Source organism: Gastrolobium bilobum, unplaced genomic scaffold (genome assembly GCF_033153095.1).
Source record: "Gastrolobium bilobum isolate Gb01-03AN ecotype WA unplaced genomic scaffold, APGP_CSIRO_Gbil_v1 utg32472, whole genome shotgun sequence".
Classification (NCBI taxonomy): domain Eukaryota; kingdom Viridiplantae; phylum Streptophyta; class Magnoliopsida; order Fabales; family Fabaceae; genus Gastrolobium; species Gastrolobium bilobum.
The window spans coordinates 561,153-571,504 of record NW_026898916.1 but is presented as its reverse complement, the minus strand read 5'-3'; the positions used below and the strand labels follow the sequence as shown (position 1 = coordinate 571,504).

The following is a 10,352-nucleotide window of genomic DNA, read 5'->3' as shown; positions in this document are numbered from 1 at the left end:
AATGAAAATAGACTCACCGAGTTTCTACATCCTCTCACACTATCTTTAATTCTTCACTTCCTTTGGGTGAGTCAGTGGGTACTTTTCACAAACAGGTAGCACCCGCTTCGCAAAATAAGGAAACAAGTACATAGCAGAAGAAGAAGCAGAAAAGAAATATGGCCCCTCCCAAAGTTCTAATGGTGACAAATGACAAATCAACTCTTGAATCTCTTGTTTATTATATTTATGAGATATGTTGTTTTTGTGAGCTTTGTTACTTACTTACCTTTGGTTTCTTTCATCTCATTTCAGGTTGCAGAGAAGCCTAGCATTGCTCTTTCTATTGCCTCTGTTCTCTCCCGCGGCCAGGTGCTCCTCTCCTTCCTCTCCTACTTTCTCCTTTATCATTTCATATTCAAACCTTCTAATTTGAAAAATCTCTGTTTCCTCTGTTTAATGTTTCGTCTTCGTGAAAAAAATGGGGGAAACAACAGACTCATGCATTTTGTTAGGAATTTAGTTTGATATTTTTGATTTAGTGACTTAAAATAAAAAATGGAAATAAAACTGTGAGCCAAAAAATGCAATGAAGCTGTCCAATTGTTGTGTGGTATTTCTTTTCTTTATTATTATTTAATTTTTTGATTTAGAATGTTACAATTTTTTGCATATTATTTTTGACAGTATCAGTGACTTTTTGAAGCACATTTATGTGTACAGATGTTTACAAGAAAGGGAAGCACAGAAGTTCATGAATTTGAGGGGAAGTTTCTTGGATCGTCTGCACGTTTTAAAGTGACATCAGTTATTGGGCATGTATTCAGGTCCTCTTCCTATCAATTTTCCAAGGAAATAAATGATCACTTATATATATTCTTTTGAAATGTGTTATGGTCTGTTGGTACTGCTTTCGTCATTCCTTTTCCTTCAAGTTGAAAGTTGCATTAGATGCAATGTTAATGAATACTGTAGAAACTCACAATGAAAGGCTTGGAAAGCAAGATTTTTTTTATTTTTTATTATAATGTTCTGTCTGGTCAAGGAAGGAAAAGATAGTGCACCAGTGATGTGATGATTAAATCACTGGAGTTGTTTGGCATGAACATTCATATCTAGTTTACGGTATAATCTTATAGTTATTGGAGGTGTAGCAAGCAGCAAATGCCTTGTGTTCTACTCATTTTATGATCAATCAACAGTTTATGTTGTAAGCCATGCTGTTTGGTCTCTTTGCATACTACGCATGTCCAATCCTCAGTGGTTTGAGTATTAACTGCAGTTTTTCTATCATTTGTTGATAATCTAGTGTAGATTTTCCTGGTAAATATCAAGATTGGACAGCTACAGATCCATTAGATCTTTTTCAAGCTCAGGTTATGAAGACTGAATCAAACCCAAAGGTATTTCTTTACAAATATATCCTTTAAGTATTAGCTCCTCTATTATCAATTCATATAATCATTATGCATTATTTTCAGTTATTGGGGAAAGATAGAATGCTTTTGTCCTTGTTTTCCTGACTGAGACCCATTTTCAAGAGACCCATTTTCAAGATGCTTTATATGCTCATAATAAGAATTAAGAACAGATAATAAAAGAAAATTTTCGTTAGTGATCTGTCTCTATACATTTCCTGAAGCGTAATGATATTTTTTTTTTAATGATTTCTGAATATTCTCAGAAATTCATCTGGAAGAATTGTTTTGGAACTTTTCTTTGATTTTTCATGCATTTTTTATACCAAGCTGGAGCTGCAAGAGATAGGCATTCGGGGCTGAAGGTAGGCAATATATAAAACACATATTATTAAGAGATTTGTAGAATTTATTGGGAGGCGATGGCTAACCCCACAACTCAATGTTGCATTATCCTTGTACCCACACGCACACGGAGAGGAAAGAGTTCAGGGGTAATGAAGGTCCTTTTGTGCACATCAGCTGACTGAAGAAAAAGTTGAAGAAATCTATAAACTTTGTATTGCTTTTAGAAGGAAAGCCTTAACAGCTTTGAAAAGCATTGAAGCCATGAGTTGCTATAACTCTAACATGTCTTCATATGTGAACATAGTGGCCTTTAAATGTGGACAATGCCCTCACTTCTCACAATTTTGTTTGTTTAGATTTACTTTTAACAATGTGGGAAATGAGAACTGAGCTGTAGAGTATAAAATTCTTGGTCAAAGAAGCTCTGATATCATTTCAAAGTTTCACTTTATCTTGACTCTTAGCAAGGGTCTAAAGATGTTTTTTTATTAATAATGTTTTTTTAAACTCTCTCATTGTTTCTTTATTTTAGCACCTGCTATTTCAGTGGTGTGAGACTTGTTATGGTTTTAAATACTTTTTGTTGGGTGTATAAAAAGCCTGATTATATAATGACTTAAACTGTTTTCTTTGCCTTTTTCTTCCCCCTTACATTTTGGTAAGTGTTAGTTCCATTAATGCTAACTGCTTAAGAATTTTGTTTTACTGGCCGTGGAGATCTGTTATCTACATTTGATTTTGTTTCAGTGATGTCCTGCAGTTATTAACATATGTTTCATTTAGGCGCATATTTGTAGACATTTGAATCAAGAAGCTCGTGGATGTCGTTACTTGGTATTGTGGTTAGATTGTGACCGTGAAGGAGAAAATATATGTTTTGAGGGTAACTATATTCTTATTCTCTTTTAAGATATAGCACTATCATTGTTATTCTTTTTCTTTTTCTTTAAGCCAATTGTCATTTTGGGTTTATGTCAAGGAATTATTTCTCCACTTATTTGTCAGTGCCTTGCATGTATCAGCTACACAACCAGAGATTGGCCTGCCCAATATTTAATTTTTCCTTCCCCATTCATAGTGAATACTAAATCTCACCTTGCATTATACTCGGATATCTTGTTTAACCCCAGAAGCATGCCTTCACATTCAGTGTTGTTTGAAATGATTTATAATCAAGTTTGAAATCCAAATAATATGTTGAACCATTTGAAATGTTGAATGTTGTTGCAGTTATAGAGTCAACTGGTTTCAATATAAATGATGTTTATCGTGCTCGGTTTTCTTCTGTTACTGAGAAAGATGTTCTGAAGGCACTAGACAACCTTGTCAGACCCAACAGAGATGAGGCACTGGCTGTTGATGCTAGGCAAGAGATAGACTTGAAAGTTGGAGTTGCCTTTACTCGATTTCAGACGAGTTTTTTTCAGGGAAAATATGGGAACCTAGATTCCAGAGTCATCTCGTTGGTTTTCTGCTCTCTTCTGTCTTTTTGCTTGTTGTTTATCTTTTAATTCCTGCTATGCCATTTTTCTAATTAGTTAAGCTTTTTTAAATTGATGAAGTACGGTAGTCCTATTTTGTTGTTTAGATTTTAGAATTATTAGAAAGCAGAATAATGTAACTTGTGCATATCCCAGAGTAACAATGAGCTGAATAGAGGTTTGCAGTTACTGGTGTTATTTCCTTCTCACTTCAAATGTAAAGCAAGCTATGGAAATAATGTCAAAAATTAATTAGTGAGTTGGTGTGATTGGAATGCGGGTTTGCTTGGTTTTAGGCTTGTAAATGGACTGGAGCAATCTCAGGCGGTTGAGCACTACCGAACCACACCAAACTGTCAACCATATTGAGATCCCCATGCTTAAAAAATTATGTTTCTTCTATTTTAAAAATATTGTAGACATTATTTGGACTTAGAAGCTTTCTGTTATTGCAATGATATGAGTGTTTTCAATATTAGCTTGGTATAAATCATGAATCCATTTGCTTTTAGCTCAGGCTTTTGGGACAATTTGTACTATGAGATTGTATCCTGGTTTGATTTCCTTGCCAATTTTTAATTCAAGTAGCTGGTGGTCCCTTTATAATAAATTATAATGTCTTTATTATGGCTTTGCTTGGTTTTGTTCTGTTCTGCCATTTATGTTCAGTTATACATTTGGGACCTGGAAATGGTTTGGTGTTGCTATGCTTGACATGCATTGCCAACTGGTAATGCAAGCTACAATATCTTACTTCGCAAGATCTACAAGCATTGATGAAATAATTGAATATGTTAATTGCTGCATATTTCAGCTATGGACCGTGTCAAACTCCTACCCTAGGCTTTTGCGTGCAGCGGTATCTACAAATAAATACTTTCAAGCCAGAAAAGTTTTGGAGTTTGCACCCTTACATTATTCTAAATGGCTATGAAATTCAGCTAGAATGGCAGCGTAGCAAATTATTTGACATGAATGTAAAAATTTCTATTCTCTTATATAATTTGTTCTTTCTTTGTCTCAAACTGCTAACAAAAGACATCCTTTTGATACTTCTATGCTATTGAAGGTTGCTATGATGTTTCATAAGCTGGTTACCGGAGACGGACTTTTGGAAGTTACTGAAATATCAGAAAAACAGGAAACCAAAGGTCGCCCTGTTGGGCTAAACACAGTGAATCTTCTGAAGGTTGGTAAACAACTAGGGAAAATAGTGTTTTGTTCTGTATTAAGTAATAACAGCAGTTAAATTGTCTGTATTAGATGCAAAATTCCATCACTATAAATATGGAATTTTCCTTTAAAGCCAACTGGTATTCGGCATACGTATAATTGGTTAGCAAATGGAAGAAAGAACTGTTTGACTATTATGGACCCACTAAATACTTCATGGGCCATTGAACTAATGCATGGATGTAAATAAATAAATAAAAGTTATTTTTAAATGATTATGTGCCAAAACCGCATACTTCATTCTTGCACTTAATGGGGATAAAATAGAGTTTGAAAAATGTTATTTTGATGTTCACATTTGGGTGTTTATGATGATGATGCCTGATGACTTTATTTCCTGACTTCTGCCCAAGTATTTGATTAAGGATGAGGGAAACGGAAACATTAATACTTCTAAAAATCCACCATAGGAATTGTATTTTCACTGAATGACATACTGCTCATAATGCTGGATGCATCTTTGCCATGGCGTTCTTCCTTGGCAAGGGAATAGGTATGGGTAAGGTTTCCTGAGGTTTTGGAGTCAGCATAATTTTTTATTTTTTTTCTGTTTTCTTTTTCTATTGTCATTGCTTTGGAGAATATATCGTCCTTTTTGCCCGTACTTTATATATTTCCTCTCTCTACTATACTTTTAACCCAAAATATAGTTCCTTTTTTCCTAAATGAAATAAAGGAGTAGAGAATTGAAATTTGCTAGAGTTATTGTATATCTGCCTTTCTTTTTAGTTACCCTTGTTTGATAAAAATAACTTGAGTAGCAATGTTTGTTCTTTCCAGGTTGCTTCAAGTGCTCTAGGATTTGGACCTCAGATGGCTATGCAACTAGCTGAACGCTTGTATACTCAAGGCTTCATCAGGTTTTCTCATAATTTGTCAGTCTTTTATATTCATAATGCAATATTTACATAATTTGCAGGATGTAATAACCTTTGATTGGTTCTGCATGATGCTTCTCCAGCTATCCACGCACAGAAAGCACGGCTTACCCCCCTTCATTTGACTTTCGTGCTGCACTCTCTGCACAAACAAATAATCCAACATGGGGTAATTATGTACAAGGGCTACTTACCAATGGTTATCAAAAACCTCGAGTGGGAACAGATGCTGGTGACCATCCTCCCATTACTCCAATGAGATCAGCAGCAGAGGATATGCTAGGCAATGATGCTTGGAAGCTATACCAATATATTTGTCAATATTTCATAGGGACAGTGTCTCCGGACTGCAAGTATTTAAGGTAAATGCTATACTATTTCAACAACAATTCTCAATTATATCCTTTTATGGTTTTGGTTCATTCCTGTGATTCCTCAAATGTCCTTTGCCTTTTGTTTAGATTGAATGTTATAAGAGACAATCTGGTTAATTTATGCTTGTTGTGGTCTATCTTTGTTATCATATTTAATCATTTTGATAATGGTAAACCATACTGAATTACTGAGTACATATTTTGTCCTCCTTCCAGGAGAAAGGTTGAGTTTTCAATTGGTGGAGAGTCCTTTCATTGTACGGGGCAGCATGTTATCACCAAAGGATTTACGGCTATTATGCCTTGGTTGGCCATAAATGATAAAAATATTCCGTCATTTACAAAAGGGCAGAAAATAGAAGTATCAAAAGTGGACCTATATGAGGTAACTGTGGAACCTCCCCATTAAAATTTTGTTTCTGTATACAGTGTTTTTGATGTGATCCTGACTTCTTGTCCTTTCTAGTCTTTAAGCTTCTCCACCTCCTCCTTTTTTTTGGTTTAGGTGCTGTGTTATTGGGTAAAGCCATAAAGGCAATTCAAATATAATAATTGTTTGGGATGGTGGGATCATATATAATCATTTCATGGAAGAAGAGAGAAGGATGAAACTCATGTCACATTTTAATTTCTTGTATATTACTGATAGCTAACACCATAAGTTTTACAGGGGAGTACCACACCTCCAGATTATCTTAGTGAAAGTGAGCTGATCTCCCTGATGGAGAAGAATGGAATAGGCACAGATGCATCAATTCCTGTACATATTAACAACATATGTGAGCGGAATTATGTGCAGGTAGTGGATATAGATATGTGTCTGTGTATCATTTTCTGCAATGTCTGGATATTCATCTCACATCAAATTGCAGGTACAAGCAGGCAGGAAGCTTGTCCCAACCACGTTAGGTATAACTTTAGTAAGAGGTTATCAATCAATTGATCCAGACCTTTGCCTGCCCGATATCCGTAGCTTCATCGAGCAACAAATTACTCTTATTGCTAAGGGTCAGGTAGATCATCGTCGTGTAGTCCAGCATGTTATCCAGCAATTCAAGCAGAAATTTAGTTACTTTGTCAAGAAGGTTGGCTAACTGTTTTCTAGTGCTTGTTCTTGGTCACGATGTGGTTCTACGACTACGTAATTCTTTTTAATTTTCACATGATAGGTTATTTATTCTCAACTAAATAATTTCTCTCAATTTAAGTTTGTTTTCACACTGATCCTCCTTCCCTGACCCTCCTAACTGGACATCATGTTCTTCTGAACTTGTTTGATTAAAGATTTAAAATTAAGTCATACCCTTGTTTTCAGTCAGATTGGACTTGATTGGATTAGGTCATACTGTTATTTTCCTGGCTTGGTTCCATCTTTCAATTTTTAATTTCAGCCTTCCCATTTACACATATTTCTACGGCAAACTTTTTATTAATAAAACATGCATGTGTAAAACTTTGAACTCCACCGCCCATGGATAAAAAATAAAGCCATATGTATATATGTACAAATTTATAGTCAGTGCTATACGGATCTTACTTTGTAAGTATGTATTTATGATGCTGCTCTAATTTTTGTAAGCCTGCTAAATCTAACGTTTTCCTTTCTATTTTTATCAAGTTTAATATCATCTTATGTTGAGATATATAAAACCATTAATGTAACCTCACCCACCAGCTTAAGCTTTTGGGTTAAATTGGTTCTTTACATGGTATCAGAGCCTCGGTGTACCGGGTTCGATCCTCATCGCCCCCCACTTTCTTTCTAGTGGAAATTCTTTCTTCACATAGGTAGGTGGGCCTGTGCATTGTCCACCCTTCAAGCCCAGTGGGCTCTCTGTGAGGGGGCGTGTTGAGATATATAAAACCATTAATATAACCTCACCCACCAGCTTAAGCTTTTGGGCTGAATTGGTTCTTTACATCTTACATAATATGATCTATGCTGCCCTAAGGCCCCAATTCCTTATTGAATGATTGCCTCCTCCCCCCTCTCCCTTGCAGCCTTTTTATCATTTCCCTTACCAGATTTAACACCTCACTTCACTCCTTCCTGACTCCTACCTGCCACATGTGCAGGGTAATTACAACTTAAATTCCCATCTTAACCCTTAGTCATATCATCCTTGCTGCCGAAGTAACAATACGAGGCATAACACACTAAAATTGAATCTCTTTGTACTGCATTCCAAGAGTATACTTTCCAAGAATACAAGTACTGGATAATGATGCATGACATCAGTGGCGTGTTACTTAGCATGATACTTGTAGATTCATGTTTAATTCATTACATTAGGATACCAGAATAGTTGTTATAATTAGGGATAAGAATAAGTTTGAAAGAATATTACTGTAGGATTATCAGAGGTGCAGGAGATTGTGTGGATGAACTTTAGTATCTGTGAGTTGCTGCATGCTGCATTTATTTGATGATAACATGTTTCACTGCTTCCTTCTGTATTCTTTTGTCTCCAAAGTCCAAAATATAGTCCACCATGGTTCTCCATGACATTTGCGACTAAGTGGCAGTGTTCATGGATGTATGCTACATTGTTATACTAATTCTGTTGCTTGCTATCTGGCTCAGATTGAAGATATGGATGCATTATTTGAAGCACAATTTTCTACACTTGCTGAGTCAGGGCGTATTCTGAGTAAATGTGGTAAATGCTTGCGATATATGAAGTACATATCTGCTCAGCCATCACGTTTATATTGTTCTACATGTGAGGAGGTTTATAATCTTCCACAGAAGGGCACAATCAAGGTAGTATCATATAACCTGTCTAACAGTAGCAACTTATATCTGATCTCCAGCTCAACCTGTCTTTTCCTCTTTGATTGAGTTGTTATCATCTTTGATATTGTAAACTGTCAAACTTCCTTGCTTCTTTAATATTTTTAATCCTATTTTGGTTAACAGTTCTAAATTCGCTTGCTGTTTTCATATGTGGTCCCATGTAAAAAGTTCAATTTTGATGAATTGATATTATTGTGAATGGTTTCTATGAAAAGAAAATAGTATTATGAGTTAGTGTCTTCAGTAACCCTTTCTCACCCTTCCTTATTCTAAAGAGTAAAGGCTTCCCCTCTTTCTGTTGGTCTCTCCCTCCTCTCGACTGCCACTCTTCCTTCTATTTTCTCCCCCGTCCTACATCAATCTAACTTCCTTTCAATCATTCGTGCCTTTCACCTTGAAAAGAATATCATACAGAGCCCTAGGAATTTCAGCACTCAAGACCTCTGATCTACAGGTTATAAAGTGTCGTTGCTGTCAGAAGGCTGTTGGAGCTTGCCATTTAATTGTCAGAATCTTTGTTATAGCTTTCAAACTTAGATTTCCTTAAGAATGGCTGCATTGAGCAACCAGCCCTGCCACTATAATTGGAGGGTGCCTTTGGACATTCCTCTTAAGATTGTTACTAACACTACGTATGCTAGCATGCACCAGTGACTTCACTTGTTTGCCAGATCATGAGCCAGAGCGTTTTTAGCTTACCTTTTCACCATTCAATTCCTTTGTAACCTTTCTAAACGTGTAATCATCTTAATTGTTGTTTGGGCTACTCTCACAAAGATATGGAACAAAGATAAGAAGGAAGGGGGTTTGGGTTTTGGTAATTTGGTGTCTAAGAACATTGCTCCAAGGTTGAGTTACCTGATTAGCAACATCACTTAGGAAGGTTAATGTAATTGAGACCCATTTGATATTTACTGTTTTCATTTATTTGATCTTGTCTGTCGCTGTATTGTGTTATGTGATGTGCGCAACATGTTACCGACATTTGCATTAACTGTTTCTGCAGCTGTACAAGGAATTGTCTTGTCCTCTGGATAATTTTGAGCTTTTGATCTGCTCCATGGGCCCAGAGGGTAAATCATTCCCACTATGCCCATACTGCTACAGCAATCCCCCATTTGAAGGTATTGAAGCACTCATCAATACGACAAAAACTGGTAATTCTGGCAAGATTGGCAAGGAAGCTGGCATGCCATGCAACCTCTGCCCCCATCCGACTTGCCCTAATTCTTTGGTTTCCCTGGGTGTATGTGCTTGCCCAGAGTGCAGTGGGACACTTGTATTAGACCCGGTAAGTGCTCCCAAGTGGCGGCTTTGTTGCAATATGTGCAATTGCATAGTTTTTCTTGCACAAGGTGCTCATAGAATCTCCACAACTCAAGAACGGTGCAACGAGTGTGACTCTTTAATCATAGAAGTAGACTTCAACAAGAAAACAACTCCTCTGGAAGACGGATCTACCTTACACCGTGGTTGCATTCTTTGTGATGAGTTACTACATTCCCATGTGGAGATGAAACATGGGAGAGGCTTCAAGCATATGAGTTCACGAGGAAGAGGAAGAGGGAGAAAAGGCGGATATAGAGGCAGAGGACGCGGGGGTGGAAAAATGATGGATCCAAAGATGAGTTTCCGAGATTTCTAGGTAGTGGTTCTGCTGCTCCTCATGTCCATAGATATATTACTTGTACATGTTTGAAAAAACAAGAATATTTACCCATCCTTTCGCTGATTTATTGGTCGTTCAGTTTCTATAAATTTATTCTTGGCAAAATTATCTATTGTTCTTAAGGTTTCACTCATGCAGTGAAAATAGTTTATTGATGTTTTTTATCATAAAAAAA

At 36.4% G+C, this 10,352-nt stretch overlaps 1 protein-coding gene across 2 annotated transcripts; it reads left to right on the top strand.

Moving 5' to 3' along the window:
• On the top strand, positions 1 to 10,352 carry LOC133285481 (DNA topoisomerase 3-beta). Of its 2 annotated transcripts, none has more exons than XM_061482719.1 (15): positions 1 to 182; positions 295 to 351; positions 703 to 806; positions 1,289 to 1,382; positions 2,529 to 2,628; positions 2,976 to 3,207; positions 4,041 to 4,203; positions 4,296 to 4,415; positions 5,240 to 5,319; positions 5,421 to 5,699; positions 5,928 to 6,096; positions 6,382 to 6,510; positions 6,584 to 6,724; positions 8,296 to 8,475; positions 9,515 to 10,352. In XM_061482719.1, the coding sequence occupies exons 1-15, from the start codon at positions 159 to 161 to the stop codon at positions 10,151 to 10,153; spliced, it is 2,511 nt and encodes an 836-aa protein (XP_061338703.1). In that variant the 5' UTR covers positions 1 to 158; the 3' UTR covers positions 10,154 to 10,352. The 2 variants fall into 2 exon arrangements, with proteins under 2 accessions (XP_061338703.1, XP_061338702.1); XM_061482718.1 differs by having other exon boundaries at positions 6,584 to 6,796.

Coding starts and splice junctions, on each gene's coding strand:
- LOC133285481 (XM_061482718.1), top strand. CDS start 159: ATGGCCCCTCCCAAAGTTCTAATG. Junction 4,204..4,295: donor GCAAATTATTTGACATGAAT/GTAAAAATTTCT, acceptor ATGCTATTGAAG/GTTGCTATGATGTTTCATAA. Junction 5,700..5,927: donor CCGGACTGCAAGTATTTAAG/GTAAATGCTATA, acceptor TCCTCCTTCCAG/GAGAAAGGTTGAGTTTTCAA.